Source organism: Sebastes umbrosus, chromosome 6 (assembly GCF_015220745.1).
Source record: "Sebastes umbrosus isolate fSebUmb1 chromosome 6, fSebUmb1.pri, whole genome shotgun sequence".
Taxonomy (NCBI): domain Eukaryota; kingdom Metazoa; phylum Chordata; class Actinopteri; order Perciformes; family Sebastidae; genus Sebastes; species Sebastes umbrosus.
The window spans coordinates 1,434,167-1,455,848 of record NC_051274.1 but is presented as its reverse complement, the minus strand read 5'-3'; the positions used below and the strand labels follow the sequence as shown (position 1 = coordinate 1,455,848).

Below are 21,682 nucleotides of genomic sequence, written 5' to 3'. Positions count from 1 at the left end.
GTCAGTGAATGACACATTCCACTTGTTTGGATGTTCCCTCTGTCCTCATCTGCGTTCTTGTTGGCAGGTACCACTCGGCAGCCCAGAGAGGGGGAGGTTCCTGGAGTGGACTACAATTTCATCAGCGTGGGGGAGTTCCGTGACCTGGAAGAAAGTGGACTGCTGCTGGAGAGCGGCACCTATGATGGTATGTCTCAATGCAACACACACTCTGTCTACAACACTATAGATGGGAATATATAGAGAGTTTATTTTGAAGGAGGAAATTGATGCTAAAATCACATATCTATCATTAAATCTTGTGGTTGGTTAGTTTTGCTGCCACAAACAAACCACACCAGAGTCCCCTTAGAAATGAGATAGAGTAGAATAAATCTAACTTAAGATTTATACCATAAGAGAACAACTACTGCCCAAAGAATGAGGAGTAACCATAGAAACAGAGTATTAAGTTCTCACTACATGGCCCCGTCCCACCCTGGGGACACAGCTGCAGCTGAGGATGAATCCCCACGCGATGCCCGGGTTATTAGTTCTCTTGTGAATTTGCTGAGCTGTGCACCATTAGGTCATCAGAGGAAGTCAACACATTGCCCAAGTCATCAACAGCCTGTCACCGTACATGTGAACGAGCTGGAGATAATATATCCCCGAGTGATTTTGTTGCTGAAAGGAGCTTCACCCTGGTCCTTTGCACATTGTGTCGTACATGTGCTGGCTACGTATAGCCGCCCTCTATCCCATATGTTGGCCTGGGAGACTGGCCCTTCAACCCTGAACCCATGAACCAGTCACCAGGATGAATAATGGATCTGCTCTGCCCTTCCCTGCTTCATGTAACACAACCATACATGCATTGAAGGCACAGAAGCCCTCAGAAAGTTAATCATTAATGCACAGCCTTTTGACCTCCGAGTCGCCACAGATAATCTGTTAGATAAAGTTTTCGCACACAAACACAGCTTTACAGACAGACAGGCACTTGAATGCAGGGAAGAAAGGGAGAGATATTTACCACATAATGAATGATTTCCCTGCGGTGAGTTAGTCATTGACTACAGAGCTGTTACTAGTTGCTACAGCCAGTAGACTGGAGATTGTAACATTAGGGCCCAGTCACACAGAAATGCACTGCTTTGGAGAAACCTTTCTTTTAAATTTAATGGAAGGATGTGAAGGCCTTTGCTCACTAAGTCCATGTTTTTCGTATGCTTTTTTTAAATCCGTCACCTGATAAACACGGTAATGCACAGAAACTTTGTACACTGAGTCTGATGCGTTTGATTATTCTCTTTGTTCGCAATACAAGACAAAACTGAATTAAATGTGGGTGCCGGACAATGGATAGCGCTAGTCCCAAACAGGGCTAATGAATGAATGAATGACATTAGTAAGAATCTATCATTTAGCATCCTAGAGCACAATCACTTTTGTTTTGCGACCATCCCTGACTCCAAGCAGGTCTGCGATCACCTGCCACCATCTATCTTTAAATTCTGCATCTCTGTGTTCTGTTATTTCTTTATCGTAAAGTGCTCTGTGCTGGGAGACTTGAATCAGTTTATCATGTTATTTTGGATGATGATGTTTGCACGGACGGTGGTTCTGAGTGGTCAAACAACCCTCTTTTGGCTTTTGATGGATGCGGAACAATGCAGAAAGTCAAACCTGTTCCGAAAACTTTATTGAGGGACGAAACTTTCGTTGTTCGAGTTGGTGTGAAAACATTATTGACACAACATGAAGTCCTATTTATTTTTCAACTTGCAACAATTTCAGACAAAAAACATGGACTTTTTTTTCGTGTGATTAATTTGCATGTAAATATATTTTTTTGAACCGTTGCTTTTGTCATGAGTTCTTTCACACTAAGTATTACGCGGCGAAAAAGTGGTTAATTTTTTTTTCTGAGCTTTGGCACCATGAATAAAGACATCAACCAACCAATCACGTTGTGCAGAACGGGTTGAGTAGCACTTATATTTATGAAACAACAACACTGACACTCGTAGTCCGAACCAGGACAGCAACCTTTATTACTCCTTTCAACCTTGACAAAGGCAGCGCAGACCAGATCCACTTTTTCCATTCCTACCTTTCACAATAAAAGCCCTTGTTATATAATATTCCCGGGAGTATTTCACATATTTGTGTCGTTAATTCGACACTCCCACTGTGTGTAAAGGCCTTTACACAGGGACGTGGCTGGTGGTGCAAAAATGTGAAAATAGTTAACTTTTATGGAGACGCTGCTTGTATTACCTGTTTAATTAATTTAACATAATTCCCCTTTGGTCAGAGCCAAAGGTTTTATGTGTAATTTATAATAATTTTGATTGAATTCTATACGCAGTAAACAGACCAGATTTAATGATACCATAAACTGCCTCTTGGTGCACCCAAGCACTTTGTTTTATGCCCTTATATTTTTCATTTGTTGCAGTTTTTTAATATCATGGACTCTTTGTTTTATTTTGTGTTGTGGGTTTAGTGTTCACTCTTTTTTATGTCTTCTGTTGCTTAGTTTTGTTTTATTGTTTCCATGCTGCAAAAAGAATTTCCCTCTTGTGGGACAAAATCTGAACTGAGCTGAACTTTGAGTGGCAAGGGCTCGGGGAAAACCACACTCCACTCCCACCCACTTTTTCATTGCAGTCAGTCATTATTCATCTCTCTCTGTATATTACTTATTATGTGGCCAGTTGAATGGAAACATCTTCCTGGGCCACCACGTTCACCGCTGTGTAATCCTCCAGACCTGCGAACAACAGGGGCTGGATGTATCCACGGTTAATCTGTAACCAAGAGTGACACTCACTCCCACTGTTCTGCTGGAGCCAATATCTGTGTACAATGAGCACTTTGCAGATTGGTTATCATATCGCTCACCAGTAATAGAAAGTTATTTCAGAAGACCAATATTATGAAAATACTTAACCAAGCACAAAAGAGGAAAATTGTGTGTTTATGAGATCGCTCCTCAGCATTAATCCATTACATTTTCAACTCCCGACGGTCTCGCTCTCTGCATTCCAAGCAGGTCTTAGCAGCAAAGTTGACTCAGCCGTCGGTGAAGTGGATGGGGACGTTTAAACCAAAAACAAAGAGGGATTAGTTTGCCAGTTTTTGTTTTACAGAATGATGAAAGAGTCAGTGTGTGAGTAATACTTGCTACCTTGGCTGTGCCGAAACTCTCGGGAATTAAATTTGCGTGTGTGCCAGAGTGTGTGTGCATGTATGTGAATTAGGGCATATCCAATTTTCTATCCCTCACTGTGGTCGGTACAGGAGAGCCAGTAGTATGAATCATTCATAACAGAGACGGGAGCTGAAACGGACAAGCAAAATTCAAGAAAAGCAGCTGTTAGCAACAGTGGATATAAAGATTTCAGCAGCATTTGTGTTAACTTATATGTGTCATTAATTCCCAAGTTATGGTGATAATGCGAAAATGTATTAAACCAGAAGTAGGCAGAATGTTTTTGGCATCATCGGGCAAAGATTCCATAATAACCTTTCAGCATATTGTAATTCAAGTGTTCTGAGAGAAAACTAAACTTCTGCTCCTCCTCATGGCTCTGTTTTCAGGCTTTAGATAATCTATCAATTTGCCCACTCCCATGTTGATAAGAGTATTAAATACTCCCTTTAAGGTACATTTTGAACAGATAAAAAATGTGAGATTTATTTGCGATTAATCACGACTAACTATGGACAATCATGTGATTAATCACTATTAAATATTTTAATTGATTGACAGCCATAGTCTGAATATACCTGTACTCACTCTCTGTCTGAAACGCTCCATTGTAGCGGCTTTCTTTAAGACCCCTCTCTCTTTATGTCCAGTCTGCTCTGATTGGTGCGAGGAAAAATTTGGTGCATCTTTGCAAATATGACATACGAAGGAGAGCCAAATCTTGATGGCTTGTTAAATCACGTTTTCTGATCTAGGCAGCTCATAAAAAACGGACTGGGTCGTCTTATTTCACACTTTTCACTCAAATGTATTCCCCCTCGAAAATCATGGGCTTTATTGGAAAAGAAATATCCATTTACCGTCCCCCTTGTTTTGCTGGACCACCTCACTTACAACCATTTTATAATGGGGTCGTTTCTTGTATAATGGGCTTTGTGAAGTTCTGAGGCAAAGCTGCATAGCTGCGGATTAGATAGAAACAGGGCATCAGGCCAGAAGTCATGGAGGAGGGAGGGTGCAAAGGTGCTGCGCTGGCAACAGCTGCCCACTCCTAGACGCTGGCAAATCAGAGGCTTGAAGGATTAAGAAGTACCTCCGCTCTCAGGACTGCACTGCTGATATCATAGAAGTCGGATTAGGGTTGTTGTTGCACACGTCCAAGTAAAATAAGAAAAATGAAAAAATCTGGAACAGAAAGTGGAATAATTAGGATGGATGAGAGCGGCTCAATAAGAAGAAAGGATGAAAGTAAAGATAGGGAGGATGTGTTATATCGGGTGTCACTGCACAGACTGAGGAGATGAACGCAAACTAGAAAGGATGAGAGGCAGGTCATCTAACAGTGGATTGTGAAGCTGTTCACCGCACACACAAGCACGGGTAGTAGAGGAATGCAGGGTTGACAAGGTTGGCTTGTGAAGTGTTGGCATCCATGCCAAGCAGGGCCGGAGCCCTGTGCCAAGGCTGGAGCACAAGATGGGCTTCACCCGCCTGGGGCACTGGCAGTCACTGATGAGGCCTGGGCAGCCAGGGCACTGCTCGAGAGAGTGGAAGCCCATCCTCAATGATTAATGAGGGTCTCTGACTGTGGCTGGCAGGTTCAAAGAGTCGGGGGGATAAACTGGGGAGCTTTGGGAGGGAGCTGGTGAAGGCCGAGTACAAACCCTCAAGAGGTTTTCCCAAACTTCCACAACATAAGGGATGTCTCCGATTCCCATTTGGGTTTGAAAACACAGAACCATTTAACAATACTAAACGAGCATGACCACATTGCTCTCTAGCATTTCCATCGCAGCTAGCAATGAAAGTAGGGCTGTCAATCAATTAAAATATTTAATCACATCATTGTCCATAGTTAATTGCGATAAATCGCAAATTAATCAAAAAAATTCTCTCTGTGCAAAATGTACCTTTTTTAAAAGAGGGATTTGTCATGTATTTAATACTCTTATCAACTTGGGAGTGGACAAATATGCTGCTTTATGCAAATGTATGTATATATTTATTAGGGCTGTCAGAGTTAACGCGATAATAACGGGTGAACTTGCGATTTATTTATTTATTTTTCCTTTACAGACATGTTCACTTTACGATAATCACATGCAGTTTGGGGCAAGTTGGTTGGTACCAATGGATTCTTTAGGTTTTCTAGTTTCATATGATACGAGTATCTTCACTCTAGCTTTAAAACCGAGCCACTACAACCTTAGAATTCTCAATTTGCATTAATGCGTTAAGAAATTGGTGGAGTTAAAACAAATTTGCGTTATCGCGTTAACTAGGGATGCTCATTTTGAAAAATTCTTAACCAATAACCGACCCTTGTTAACCAATTATTAACTGTTAACCGACAAGACTTGTGCCTCGCATGCAGCGGTGTACCAGCTGCAGGAGCACAACAGATATTGGTTGACGGTAGTCCCCAGTTCACCGTCCGGGAGCGTTAACTTAGCAGCTACGATGCTGCGTGTAGTGTCGCGGACATGCAGCCACTTTCCCAGTAAAAGTCTCCACCGCACATTTAGTTTAGTTTAGCAGGTTGTCAGCTGTGTGTCTGCCCGGTGTAACTTTAGCGAATGGCCAACAAACAGTGTGTATTTGTGCTACGTTAGCAGCTCTAGCATTGCCGGAGGCTTCGTGCTCGCCGCCGCACACGTAGTCTGAGTAACTTTAGTGAGTTTCCAACAGACCGTGTGTGTGTGTTGGCGGTGAGTGTGAGGTTGTTGGTGGCGTTCTAGCTGTGATCGTAGGTGTAGCAGTGTGTGTACAGTTTGTTTGTCGGTGAATAAATGCTACGAAACTACAACTCCTCCACTCCGCTCAAGAGAGCCAGAGACCGGAGCCAACTTCCTGTATCCTGCAACTCCGGCTCCGCCTCTCAAGGTGGACTGTTAAGGTGGACCAGCTTTTCTCCTTAAAGAAACGAGCCGCTCCTCTGAGCCGCTCAGCTTTTGAGTTAATTATTAACATTTCTTTTAACCGTTTTAACTGATGGCGTTAATCGGTTAAAATGCTTAATGTCGGTTAATGGTTAAACGGTTAATTATGGACATCCCTAGCGTTAACTTTGACAGCCATAAATGAGAGCTTTTTCTGAAGGGTATAGTGTGATTTAGAGAGGTTATGTATGCAGATGTAACTGTGGTCACAGTTGTACTCATTTATTCAGATTCTCACGAGTTGGAGATGAGATATGCTGGCAGCTGCTGACTAAAATGGATGACGTGACATCCACACACATATACACACATTCTTTCTCACCCATAAACACACATGGCCTTAGCAGTTAGTACTTAGTAGTTCAGAGCCTTATAACGGGAAGCAAGTTTTAAAAAAATGCTCCCTTTGACATGAAACTGCTTCTTACTGGCAGCCAACACAACCCTGTATGTGTAACATGGGTGAATGGCCGTGTAATTTACCGACAGTGCCAAGCAAGCATTGGCCCAGGCTGTTAAAATGAAAGTGGCTTTGCTTTACACTGTCCACCCACCACTCTCAGAAAGCCGCAAAAAAGAGCTTTAATGTAATCACACTATGCCGAAATTATCAGCCTTCCGTGCCCACTGTTTCTGCTGCTGTTACCTTTAACACGACTGCTACTTGTCATTTTGCCACAGCGTGACTAAAGGGATGCCAGATTGAAATTGCATAAACTGTTGATGACCAGAAATTTAGAATTTTACAGTGTGATGAGCTGTAATATTTGTATCTGCTGTCCATTTCTTCTCTTAAAGACAAACCTTTACCTCTAACAGGTTAAACATAGCCACCAAATTGAGACGTATATGAACCTCATCAAGAGTTTTTATTCTTCTAGTGATAGTCCCATAAGCAGAACTCTTGGGTGTAGGCGCACAGGAGTTGAACAATAAAGCTGAATGAATGAAGAAAATCCTGCACACTGCTATTGGAAAACACTACTCACGATTTATTTTAACCAACATTTGGGTTCCAAGCGGACCTCTACACATCATTCTCCTCCATTATGTCCTGAGCTGTATACACTATAGCAGGGGTCTCCAACAAGTGGCTCGCGTTACTGAGTGGCTGGCTAAAGGTTCAAAGAATATGTGCATACATTTTATAACCTCGTCACTTTGTAAACCTGTTTAAAGCTCTATCCAATCAAATTTGCAGACATCCTGCCCCCTTCTGACACAAAATGATCTGCCAATCAGGTGTGAATTAAACGAGTTACGCTGCTTGGTTACAAGTTTGGTGACGCTGTTGCATTAGGCGCTGTTAACAGACTAGCAAGTGCACCCCAGGTTTGATAATGACCGCAGAAAATAGCCAGGACAATAAAAGGCAAAAAATATACTATTTTCATGAGGATTTTTTTTCTCATAAATGTGTATCATTTGCGATGCAAGCGTGTCAGTCAGGGCTGTAGCTCAGTGGGTAATATTAACTTGTGAAAAAATGTAGGTTTTGGCTGCAAAATGCATGAAAATACAAATGAATGGTTTTATTTATATATTATTATTTTTTGACCATGGTATAAGTGGGATAATGCCTTTCAAGGTGTCCATAATCAGGAATGAATGGACCTCTGGGGCATGTAGGACAGTTCTAGCCTTCCATATTGAATTCTTAGGCTAGTACAGGACAGTAGTAAGTATACATTTTGTATGTGTGTGTTGTATACTGTATTATTGCCTGAAATGTTCATGTAGCTGAAGTGTTTGTGAGTGGGCGACCTACAGTACAGCATATTGGAGAATATCAGGGTCAGAGATTTGATCCATCAGTCGAGAACAGCTTGTGGGAAGAATGATTCTTTCCTTGCAGTAATTATTTTTGCTCCATTTCTTGCTCATTGTTACATTTTATAACACAGCATGTTGACGTGTTGATCCAGTGCCCGTATCAACAGGTGTCTATTTTTGTCACACACACATGGTCATGGGGAGCTGTTAGCATGGTGGCTCCCAGGCTCCTTTTACATTTCACAAGAATGAACAACCCTTTAATCGAAGGCAGCAATTAAGGTGGAAGATTGGAGTTGGTCCCTCTAACATAACCAGGGTTGCCAAAGGGTGACCAGACATCCTATTCAAATGAGGACTGATTTTAGAATGTGTCCTGGCATCCCAATAGGCAAGGTCTTTGTCCTGATAATGAGACATTGGGCATTTGTTAATGAGGCAGAATTATGTATCAGGACCAGGAGACAGGTTGGATCAGTGTTTGTGTCTCTCTCTGGCATCAGTCATGAGGGCAAGCACAGCAGCAGCATCCACGTCACTCAATGAGCTATTATGGTAGCAGCTATAACTATATTGAATTTAGATGATGAACTGGGCAAACTACTATCTCTCTTCTGCCAGTCTAATTACTGGTGGGCCAGGGACTAAATGGCTCATTCTGAACCACAAATCTTCAGATCTGGTTAAGTGTGGCTTTTTCTATCCAGACAGCAGCAGCAGCAATATAAGTGCTAATTTACAAGCACAGTTTCTGACTACTCAATACTTTATCAAATGAAGAATTTATTTTCTATCAAGGCTAATTTATTGCCAATTTTTCTGCTAGAATGTGCTAAAGTAAGAACACTGTCTGTTTGTTTTTATTCTTTCACCGTTTTAATTTAGTTGTTGTGCCTGCCACATGTTAAAGGTGCAATGTGTAGGATTTGGCGGCATCTAGCGGTGAGGTTGCAGATTGCAATCAACTGAAACTTCTCCCACGTGCCAAACGTGTAGGAGAACTACGGTGGCTGATGCAAGAACATGAAAATGCAAATGGCCTCTCTCTAGAGCCGGTGTTTGGTTTGTCTTTTCTCGACTACTGTAGAAACATGGCGGACTCTGTGAAGAGGACCCGCGCTGTATGTAGACGACAAATACTATTATCTTATTTTCAGGTGATTATACACTAAAGAAGACATACTTATTAATACTATATTCCCTTTCTGCCAATAGATCCCCATAAATGCTACACACTGTTCCTTTAGGTATTATTTAATCTGATATTCCTTAGCTGTTTATTTACTGTATTAATCATGTATCTATTAGAATCACAAATATCCATCCGTTTCATCTAGCCCATTTTTTTGTTTTGGCTGTTTTTAATAATAAAGTCTAATTGATATTGCCGGAGCTAGTAAAAATTTTGATATAGTGAAACACTCTATATACACATCAAGAGAAAGATGGGGGATTTTTTTGTGACATTAGAATTTTAATAGGATGAGCATTCTTACTCTATTAAATGGAACGTTGGGTATTTAGTAACTACATTATTACAATTAGGACGGTCAAAGTTCACACGATAATAACGTGTGAACACAAATCCATTTTAATGCTACTAATTTCTTTAATGCAACTTGCGATTTTGAGGGTAGGACTCATAGGATACATCATATGAAACTGGAACAGGAATCCATCGGTACCAACCATGTTATATTAGTTCGTTGCTAAGGAGGTTAAATAACGCTCCAAACTTCCGCTAAATTTTGGCGAGGAAAAACTGGCACGGACATTTTCAAAGGGGTCCCTTTACCTCTGATCTCCAGATCAGTGAATGTAAATGGGTTCTATGGGTACCCACGAGTCTCCCCTTTACAGACATGCCCACTTTATGATAATCACATGCAGTTTGGGGCAAGTCATAGTCAAGTCAGCACACTGACACACTGACAGCTGTTGTTGCCTGTTGGGCTGCAGTTTGCCATGTTATGATTGGAGCATATTGTTTTATGCTAAGTGCAGTACCTGTGAGGGTTTCTGGACAATATCTGGCATTGTTTTGTGTTGATTTCCAATAATAAATATATACATACATTTGCATAAAGCAGCATATTTGCCCACTCCCATGTTGATCAGAGTATTAAATACTTGACAAATCTCCCTTTAAGGTACATTTTGAACAGATAAAAAATGTGTGATTAATTTTGTGATTAAATATTTTAATGGACTTACAGCCCGAGTGCTTGTGTATGTATTTATTTTCTCCACAACGTAAACTTGTCTCTTTTGGAATCCAATGTAATCGACAACAAGTCAAGCTGCTCTCTATACGGCTTTCTTTATCTCTATCTAGGACAGATGTGATACAAAAACAAGTTTGCGTTGAGTATCGCTTTATGCTTCAGGGTGTGATTCACTGCTGGGAAAAAAAAAACTCAGAAGCACTAAAGTGAAGTTGAGAGAGCTGACCCTTACTCCACTGAAGACACAGATGTATATTTAGATGAATATTTGTCATTGTTTTGTGTTGTTAATTGATTTCCAATAATAAATATATACATACATTTGCATAAAGCAGCATATTTGTCCACTCCCATGTTGATAAGAGTATTAAATACTTGACAGATCTCCCTTTAAGGTACATTTTGAACAGATATAAAATGTGCGATTAATTTCCCATTAATCGTGATTAAATATTTTAATTAACAGCCCTAATTTTAATATAATTACACATTAAATAAAATGATATGACTGACTGTGGAAAGCTGGAGAGCGCTGAGTGCCCCAGAGTCGCGGGATATAAATGTTAAATTAAACCTAATTTTGTTGAAATATCTTGAAGTACAACTAAATGAGGAGCCGCTTGAGATTCAAACAAACTGCTCATTTAATAAATTTATACAGAAAAGACCCGACTCCTCAAAGAGACATCTCACTTAATTCTCCTCCAGAGTTATTTTTTTCAGGCGGCATGGTTTTTATATCCACACACTGAATGAAGTTTACAGTCTCATCAATGGCCGTGGCTCATTAGTACGGTATAATTACAACACGGTCCATCTCACTGCAGTTCCTTATTGTGGCCACCGTCTAATGGGTACTCACAGAGGCTACGTGTGCCTGAGCTTCAGAGTGCACACAGCAAATTACCACTTCTGATTTATTTTACTCCCTCAATTTGCATTCCGTCAGTTAGCATCCTGTTAATTATAAACCTAGTATAGGATTTAATGGTTTTCGATAAGGCACCGATATTAATACATCATCCATTTAAACACAGATTAATGTAATTACCGTAATCAGTTATAATGTATTGTTTAACATGATGCTCAGATAAATTGAGCTTTTGATTTGATTGTTTATTTAGCATAGCTAATAATTATAGCTGATAAAGAAGCTGCTCAACAAATTGTAATGGTTATTTCCACTTTTCTGTAATTGTGACTTACATGTGAGGCAAATCTATGTCCAAATCTATGTTCTATCTTGTTTGTCTTACTTTCAATATGGCAAACAAAAGTTTAAAGCCGCAATAGGCAAACAGTTTTTGGCATCATAAGGCAAAAAATCCACAATAACCTTTCAGCATGTTGTAATTCAAGTGTTCCGAGAGAAAACTAGACTTCTGCTCCTCCTCATGGTTCTGTTTTCAGGCTTTAGAACATTTGACCAATCACAGGTCATTTCAGAGAAAGAGCGTTCCTATTGGCTGTTCATTCAACGGAGGCAGCTGTCAATCACTCGCAAACTCCAATTAAACAGTCAAACTAGGCAGCGCTGATCAAATATGAATCAATATTCTGTTACTGTAATGCCTATTTCTCTCCTCAGATGTTTTCAGAAACATCTTGTAGTGCACTGTTTGGCTGTAAAATGAGAAAGTTTGCTTCGGCTGGTGGGCGGTGCTTGGTATTTCCTCAACTGATCCCACATGGCTGCCGGGTCACAAACTTAATCATCATCATCCTACCTACTGCTGCTTTAATACGCTTTTCTAAGAAAGCAAGATTTTGCCTCATTTTGTTTTGTGTAGAACCTTAATTTCATTGTCACAACATTTGTGTCAGGAAGAGCGCTGTCTCTCTCTCTCTCTCTCTCTCTCTCTCTCTCTCTCTCTCTCTCTCTCTCTCTCTCTCTCTCTCTCTGCAGTCCTTCCTCCTTTGTTCCATTCTCACTTCTCACTCTTCCTCCCAGCGGACTCCTTCGTCACAGTGGCTGTCCACTCCCTGATGTGCCGTTTAACTGTTACAATACAATGTTCAGCCACTCAGACACAGCTCAGTCTCAACCACGCTGCAGATCCCACACAAACACTCGGAGGAATGTGGTTTCACAGAGAACCAGTGAATCAATATTTGTACCAAACCTTCCCAACTATTCTCTCACCTCTTGTGCTTTGAAGTTTTCATCCTAATTCTCCTGCAGGAAGAGAGAAGGTAGCGAGTGGTAAAGTGGGTCAGCCCTCTCCTATAGTTGAGGAAAGACGAAGACTCACTCTGTGCTGTAAGGCTGTTTGCTGCCTTAGGCGCCGACATGACAGCAAAGGCAAGCTGATGGACTTAAAGGAGCAATCGAGTGCTTGAGAGCCTGCCTTGGCGTAAATGCTCTAGTCACAGTTCCCCGGGGAATGGAGCAGTAAATACGACAGTACAACAGTCCAGGCTTTTTAGCTTAGTCTGTTGTAGGGCCGTCAATTGATTAAAATATGAAATATTTATGCGATTAATCGCATGATTGTCCATGATTAATCACAAATTAATCATACATATTTTACTTGTTCAAATTGTACCTTAAAGGGCAATTTGTCAAATATTTAATACTCTTATCAACATGGGAGTGGACAAATATTCTTGCTTTATGCAAATGTATGTATATATTTATTATTGGAAATCAATTAACAACACAACAGCTGTCAGTGTGCTGACTTGACTATGACTTGCCCCAAACTGCATGTGATTATCATAAAGAGGTCACGTCTGTAAAGGGGAGACTCGTGGGTACCCATAGAACCCATTTACATTCACATATCTGGAGGTCAGAGGTCAAGGGGACCCTTTGAAAATGGCCATGCTAGTTTTTCTTTGCCAAAATTTAGTGCAAGTTTGGAGCGTTATTTCGGTTCCTTCACTAGTAGCTACAGTAGTATGACATGGTTGGAACCAATGGATTCCTTCATTTTTTCCGCTATTTTTGTTTCATACGATAGTATCTAATTCTGGCTTTAAAACTGAGTCCGCCACACCCTCTGAAAGATCGTTTGCGTTAATGCATTATAAAATTAGTGGCATTGAAACTACAACTGTGACAGGCCTAGTCTGTTGTTTTGAAATAATAAAAAAAAAGAGTACATAAACACAAAGATTGAATTGGACATTAAAGCTGCAGTCGGTAACTGAGCAACTATGATAAAACAAGTTATTTTTATAACACTTTCACTATATCCTGACAGTAGTGCATGAGACAGGTTCCTCCGGTGTCCTCCGGTGCTCTTAACGGCATTTGCAAGATTTCACAGACCGGAGGAAAATAACCAATCAGAGCCGAGGAGCCTGTTTAGCTTTAAATGAGAAAGTTTGCCCCAGCTGGTGGGCGGTGCTTGGTTTTGGCTCGACTGTTTGCAACATGGCTGCCGGGTCACAAACTTTCTCATTTTACAGGTAAACCGTACACTACAAGATGTTTCTGGAAACATTTGAGGAGAGACATATAATAGGCATTACAGTAACAGAATATTGATTAATATTTGATCAGCGCTGCCTAGTTTGACAGATCAGAGTTCAAAGAGTTTCACGAGCAGTGATTGACAGCTGCCCAGAAACTCCTCGGCTCTGATTGAAATCTTGCAAATGCCATTAGGTGCACAGGAGGACACCCACCGGTGGCACGTGATTTTTTTTTTTTTTCACTGATTATCTGTCTCATGCACTACTATCAGGATATAGTGACAGTTTTATAAAAATAACTGTTTATCATTTGCTCAAAGTTACCGACTGCAGCTTTAAGAATAAAATAAAACAAATAAGAAAAAAACGGCTTCCGTGTCAAAGTATGTTTTTTCACAGGTGGGAAGCCAGCAGGGGGTCATGTCTCTGTTGTTACATTACAAGCTCCTGCTAGATGGTAGGTGTGCCTGCCTAATCAGCAGGTCTGGGCCTCTCCGTGTGTTGGATGAGGCATATGGTACTGTGGGTAAAACAATACCGGGCCAACAGTGTTGGTCAGTAGTGACAGCAATAGCGGTATCCAATGGGAATTAGCAAAGACTAATTGGTGTCAAAAATTGAGGAGAAAAACACTATCCCTTATCCAGGAAACTGTTCCAAAACTTGAGTTACGACAATGAAAGCTTGGCCTCGTTTTGATCCAGCAAATACAGCTCTGCCAGATATGATTTGTAGCTAACAATCCGACTCCCCTCTGCCTTTTTAAAGACATTTAAACAACCGCTACAGTTGAGGTGAGATGGTCTCCTCTTGATCTGGTAACAAAGAAGTGGTTTTGCAGTTGTACTGGTGTGTAGTTGTCTCTTTCTATTCTGTGGTGTATTGCAAAGCCAAGACGAGATCTACAATTTGTGCGTGTGTGCGTGCATTCTGGTATGTCTATGCTCATGAGGACCAAATGTTTTCACAAGGGTATAAAAATCCTCCAAGCAAGGCGGTCCAACAGTTTCCAAGTCCTAGCTTCCACGAGGGGCTGTTTTGGGGTCAGTGCATGGGTTTAGGATTAGAAGTATATTTTGGGTTAGCTGAGTGTACGGGTTAATATTAGGTTTGTAGTAATGGAGTGTACAAGTTAGAGTTCGACTGATAGTGGATTTTTAAAGGCCGATATAATAACGATAGTTTGGAGCAGGAAAAAGCCGATATTTTCTTTGCAGCAGCGCAGTCGGCTACTTTTGCATACACCGTTTTAAACATACATCATTGGAATTTTTTTTATTTAATTGCAATGGTCGATGCGCCGTTCTGTGGCTTACACTATGACTGGCCAGGATTACTTCTGTTGCACGTCTCGTACATTGTTACATACCTTGCAAACCATTGTCTGTGCATATTCCCAGGGGAAGGAGTAGGGCTGTCCCCAATTCCATTTTTTTGGGCTTTGAAACTTCGTCGAGAAATATTCGAAGGTATTCGAAGCTTCGTTAAAGCACCGCTGCCGCACTACTGTGCACACACACACCTCTACACATAACAAATAGCGATATCCGTCTGAGCATAACTAATAATAATTAATGTGGAATACGAATAATGTTGTGGGATTATTCCCTATTTCATGGACTATTTGGGGATTTATACATTATTATTACATACTTATACATATATATAAAAAAAAATGAAGCATTCGAATACTGATTTGGAGGTCGATTACCATGGCAACGGTCATAGCTTCGAAGCATTGGAGTCAGCCTTAGTAAGGAGGATCCTTAAGTGTGTGATATCATTTCATGAATGGATGTTTACGTGGCTGGATTATTTGGAGGAGAGAACACCAAATTGGTACAGTAACAAGTTAAAGTAACAGTTGAATGATTTTTTTCCTCCCAGTCTGCTTGTCTTGTGTCTGGGACAAAGACCTGATAGTGTTGCATTATATATACTGGAAAAACAAAGTTCGGAAACTTGTGTTTGGTCGATTATTTCTCTGTTGTTACAATGCTAATTGGCATTGTATTTTACATCGTTGGAAAGCCTGTTTATTTACCTTCACAATGATGTCCAACTTGTAAGGATCATGCATTTGTGGGATGAGCAGCACAGCTGATCATGTGGGTAGCGCCCAAGAAAAATTTGCCAAAATGCTCTAGCAATGGTAAACAGTGTATTCTCATAAGGCTACCAGGAATCCTGCAATGACTGCCCTTCACCGTCAGGCCCGTTTGCGCTGGTGTCAACAACACAGACAATGGAACCTGAACATGTGGGGGAATGTCATGTTCAGTGATGAGTCCAGGTTCTGTCTGCCAAAGTTGGATGGCTGGGTCAAAGTATGGAGACGACGTGGAGAACGCTATGCTGATTGTTGCACCGATGGAGTAACAGCTTTTGGTGGGGGCAGTGTCATGGTGTGGGGGGGCGGCATCTCCCTCACTGGCAAAACAAGGCTTGTCATCATTGAAGGCCATCTCAATGCAGTGAGATATCAGGATGAGATTCTGCAGCCAGTGGCGATCCCATATCTCCACAATCTGGGACCTAACTTCATCCTCCAAGATGACAACGCTCGCCCCCACAGAGCCAGGGTTATCACAGACTACCTCCACAATGTGGGAGTAGAGAGAATGGAACGGCCTGCCAAGAGTCCACACCTCAACCCAATTCAACACTTGTGGGATCAGCTGTACGTGTTAGAGTGACCAACACAACCAGGCTGGCTGACCTGCAACCAATCCTGGTTGAGGAATGGAACGCCATCCCACAGCAACGTGTGACCAGGTTGGTGACCAGCATGAGGAGAAGGCGCCAGGCTGTTGTGACTGCGTATGGATCTTCCACTCGCTACTGAGGCTCCTGACATATTGTATTAAATGAATAAAGTGTAAAATTGCCAGTATGTCTTATTTGTTCCTTGTTACTGATAGAGAGTTCAATCATCCAATCCACCAAACAACGCAAAACAAGAGTTAACACCAACAGGAGAATACACTGTTTACCATTGACGGAGCATTTTGGCAAATTTTTCTTGGGCGCTCCCCACATAATCAGCTGTGCTGCTCATCCCACAAATGCATGATCCTTACAAGTTGGACATCATTGCGAAGGTAAATAAACAGGCTTTCCAACGATTTAAATAAAATGCCAATTAGCATTGTAACAACAGAGAAATAATCCACCAAACACAAGTTTCCGAACTTTGTTTTTCCAGTTTATTTGAGAGATAACTTTATTTCTCCCCCTCTACCTTGACTTTGTGTATGGAGCCTCCATGCAAAATGGTGATGTATGTCCCGGCGTGGCCGGTGGCGGCTGTGCAGCCATCGGCCACAATAATAGCCCAGTTGGGCTGATAACGATAGTTAGTAAAACGTCCTATCTACCTCTAGTACAGGTTAGGGTTGTGCAATGGATGTAGTCAAAGAGTCAAACATATTCACAAGTATATTTTGTTGTCTCCGTCTCCCTCTCCTCATTCCAGGTAACTACTATGGGACCCCTAAACCGCCTGCAGAGCCCAGCCCGGTGCAGCCAGACTTGGTGGACCAGGTTCTGTTCGATGAGGAATTTGACACGGAGGTCCAGCGAAAACGCACAACCTCCGTCAGTAAGATGGACAGAAAGGACAGCGCCGCACCGGAGGAGGAAGAGGAAGAAGAGAGGCCTCCTATGGTCAACGGCCTGGCTGGTGAGAGACAACATTGTCTCCTTCTTTTACTGCTCCTGCCATTCTTCCAGCTAGTTGTAATGCAGCTGTGCTTCCTACCACTTTTCAACACATTTCTTCTCGTTTTGTCCAGCATTCATCATATTATTCTCTGAATGCAAAACAGCAGGATCTTTTTTTTCTTTCCTCCTTATCATTCCTTTCCCCAAACAAACATTGTCAGGATTAGCTGTTCTGCATGCAAGGTCAGCACTAAATCACAGCACTGCAAAGTCAAGAAGCAGTCAAAGTCTGGCTGGGATCAATAGAAGCAATCCCTCGGTTAAAGGGATAGACTTTGTCCTTGTTTGGATGTCCTCACATGGCTCACGGCACAAACTAAATCCGAATATGTTACAGCTAATGGAGAACGGTCCTCACTGTGAAAGTAGTTTGGAAACCTCTAACTGCTGTGTTATTATAAAACTCCACAAAATAAAATGGTAATAGTCAGGACTATATGCCAACACGTTGCATAACAACCATCCATATGAAATAGTTTTCTCTCATCTCAAACCAGCCAACTGAACATCGTAGCAGCTTCTGGCTCTTAGCTGCTCCAGCTGGACTAGGCTCCCTCAGCTGTCCTGTCCTCTGTTATGGCTTCAATGACGGGCCTCTGACCAGTCTCAAACACATCCTGGCCCGGTGCTGCACTCCAGATTGTTAGCCAAGTGAGCCACTCTGCATAAGAAAAAGACCCAGTGCTGCAAGAACAGCTAATTAACAACGCATATTGAATTATATTGCCAATGTTGTTATTTGGTGTATTTGTGATTCTTGAGAATAGCTGAACTGTCATGTCAAGATATTTGCAGCTCATAGCATAGTTTAAGACTGACCATTCTGTAAATTCATGTAAATATCTTAAAGAGCAAGTGTGTAATATTTCAGGGGATCTATTGGCAGAAATGGAATATAATATTCATAAAATGCTTTCATGAGTGTATAATCACCTGAAACTAAGAATCATTTTGTTTTTGTTAGCTTAGAATGAGCCCGTCATCTAGGTAGGCACCGGGTCCTCTTCACTGAGTCCACCATGTTGCACGGTCATGTCTAGAAGGTCACCCACGAGTTGGAAAACTCTCGCGAGATAGTTAAGGTTAGGGTAGGTCATTGGCAGATTTCGCAACTTGCAAGGTTAACTTCTAGACACGCCATGTTTCTACAGGAGCCCAGAACGGACAAACCAAACTGGCTTTAGAGAGAGCCTTTCATGTTTTTATGTTACCTGAAGGCCACTTTCACACGCTTGTGAAGCTGCCTTAACGTGAGCTGCAGAGTTTAAAACCTTGGCACCGCCAGCTGCCATCTGACTTCCGTTACTCCTAAAGTAGTGTTATTATGGTATGGATGGAGGAGTGAGCGGAGGGTTATTCAGTTGGTTGCAATCTGCAACCACATCACTAGATGTTGCCCAATCCTACACACTGCACCTTTAACTGACACCAGCCTAACTAGATTCCAGAGCAATGCAACGGCAAGGGTTGTGAAGACTTTTTATCAATGGCAGAGTAATAACAATTTCCCATGTTAGTGCTATCATTACTAGCACATACGGTATATGTACTGAACACACCAAGTTCAGGTATGTTCTCAAGGAAATGTCGATTCCCTGGCGATCGTGTTGGCTTGCATGACCCAGGGGGCAACCTCAGGGTTTGAAAAGTGAAGCCAATGCGGAACTGCCTTAAACTTGCACTCTTTCTAATAGCCAGCAGGGGGCGACTCCTCTGGTTGTATAGAAGTCTCTGAGAAAATGAGCCTACTTCTCTCTTGATTTATTACCTCAGTAAACATTGTCAACATGAGTTTATGGTCTCAATCACTAGTTTAAGGTCTTCTTCAATACAGCATGATGTTCATTTAGTAAATTATGGTCCCATTTAGAGTCAAACAGACCATAAAGCAGGGGATGCTTTACGACCAAAAACCAAGATGGCAACGACCAAAATGCCGAACTTGAGGCTTTAAAAATGGCCAAACCAATGGGTGACTTTACGGTGACTCAATCTACTTTTTCTATACAGTCTGTCATGACTCCCACTCCCATCTGGAACATAACGGCTATTCAAATAATCAAAACTATTTGTGTGTATTGTGTGTATCCACAGGAGGAAGGGACTAGCATCTTCACTCTGTGAGACATGGTAACATGTCTAGGGAGGGAGGGGAAGTCAGTAAAAAAAGATCAGTGAGCGTGTAACTGCTCATCTCACATCCAGGAGCAAAAGAGAGAAACATTGTCAGAGACGCATCATCTCTGTGGCCCTGGGCAGTGATGATGGCAGTGTGGAGCCCAGCCAAGAAAGAAAAAAACACTCATTGTAGAAGGATGTCACTCCTAATTCTGTAGTGCATGAGTTGTTTAACCTCAAATGCAGTTTGTTATACGTTTGCCAGAATGTGGTTGTATTAGATTGGATTGTCAAAGTGGTGTGGATGTAGAATAAAAGGGGCAGAGGAAGACGCCATGCCTTGAAGGTAGTTTAATAATGTCCGTGCGTTATTGTTAACTGCCGTTTCTTTTGTGTCCTGTTAGCACTCTCGTCACTTTATGAAGCCCGCATGCCCGTGTCTGCAACAGCCCAGTTTATGTATCTCTACAAGCGCTGAAAGCAGCTGTAGCCTGGAGCGAGTGTCTGCGTGCCGTCAATTATTCTGACTTCATAAGTGTAGCGCGTGGTTCCATGATGAAAAAGAGGCCCCCGATTTCAACACAAAAAAAGCTCTTGGCTTCTTCCAGTCAACAGCTGTCACTTCCCATCCCCGCCTTTCAATTACCCCAGCCAAACAGACTGAGCATTCAATGCCACGATGATGAAGCTAGGTCACACACAGCCAGATGAAAACCTGCAGATAAGAGCCTCACACAGACAGGCACACACACACATCAAGATTAGGCAAATACACACATGCAGCAGCATGCGTGATGCTAATAGAGTTGTGATGTGGCGCTCGCAGCCGGGTTGAAGCATTGGTCAGCTCTTGCCCTTGCCTGGGAGGCAGTTCCCAGTGCATCGCTGCTGACATGCAAATCCTATGGCAATTGCTGCGCTTCCGTCCTCTCTCTGTCTCTCTCTCTCTCTCTACCCCTTCCTCTCTCGTGGATGTAACCGTCCACCCAGTGTACAGAGGAAGATCAACTGGAGCGACAGCAGCAGCAGCAGCAGCAGCAGCAGCAGCGGGGAGAGATGCAAGGAGCCCGGAGGAGCTCCAATGGCGCCACATTCTCACCTCCTGTCTCTTTCTCCTTCTACCACCTCCCGTACCCCTACACCCAACCCATCCCTCTGTCTGTCTCCATGCCCGTGTCCCTCACGCCATGCCGGGTCACAGAGCACAAGGACAAGGCGGAGTGGAGGAAGACGGTGCCCAGCTACAACCAGTCGGCCGGTGCCATGGACCTGCGTGTGTGGAACACGCAGGATGAAAGTCAGGAGTCCTTGCCTAAAAACTGGGAGATGGCCTACACAGAGACCGGCATGGTCTATTTCATAGAGTAAGTTGACTCTCTCCTGCTACTTGCTTGCATTGTTTTGGTCATTTTACTCTCCCATTACATCAGCATTGTGCTAACCCCACTCACAATGCATCTCTTTTACCGTCATGGTGTTGACAGATCTGGCAGTGAGTCCCATAGATATACAACAGTAGATTTGATATTACGTCATAACTAATGGGATAACTGTCCGCCAACTTAACTGGGTATTTTTACAATGGCCACCTGTTCAGCACCTAACTGCTTCACCATAACATCCAAAGAGACCAGGGAGGCTGGCATCACTTTCCACACGTCAGTATAGAGTAGAAAAGATCTTTATTTTTTACTTATGGGTCAACTAAAGCTACAAAAAGTTAGTGAACTAGCTGATTTTACTGTTGGCGACCAAGCAACGGACCAGCTGAGTTTAAAGTCAAAGTTATGCTGATTGCTAAACAGCATCGTTCTGTTAGCTAAACAGACGTTTTAATGTTAGCTATGCAAACTTAGCTCAAATGTAACGTTAACGTTATAACAAAGTTATTAATATTACCCTAACATTTGACCGCTAAGCAGCTGATTCAATGCCAATCAAGTGAAAACAACATGGTAACGACAAGGGGAAACGCTCGTCCTAAATAACATTTTATAATATTTCAAGTCAAATCCAGCAAGCCACTCCTAACCCCAAATTAGCCGACTTGAAACCTGCAGGCAGTCATCATACATTAACATCACTTGTTATCAGCTTACCTCATGCCACGATTTTCCCTTCAGTAAAGCAAATAGAAAAAGAATCCATGTCTTGATCAGGTAAAGTAATCCAGTCGGAGAAAGGAGATTTGTGCTTCAGCAGTTCAGGTGAAGCTCGCAGTTTTGCAAAATTTAACAACTTTTAGGACCTAATGATTTAAATAAGGGCTATTCAAGTATTCATAC

General features: G+C 42.1%; 1 protein-coding gene across 4 annotated transcripts in view; it reads left to right on the top strand.

Moving 5' to 3' along the window:
- Positions 1 to 21,682, top strand: part of magi3a (membrane associated guanylate kinase, WW and PDZ domain containing 3a) — a 185,266-nt gene that overhangs the window by 124,427 nt on the left and 39,157 nt on the right. For all 4 annotated transcript variants that reach the window (XM_037771389.1, XM_037771390.1, XM_037771391.1 and 1 more), the window contains 3 exons: positions 68 to 187; positions 17,032 to 17,238; positions 20,599 to 20,761. In XM_037771389.1, the coding sequence (XP_037627317.1) occupies positions 68 to 187; positions 17,032 to 17,238; positions 20,599 to 20,761 (490 nt within the window). The remainder of the gene's footprint in view (positions 1 to 67; positions 188 to 17,031; positions 17,239 to 20,598; positions 20,762 to 21,682) is intronic.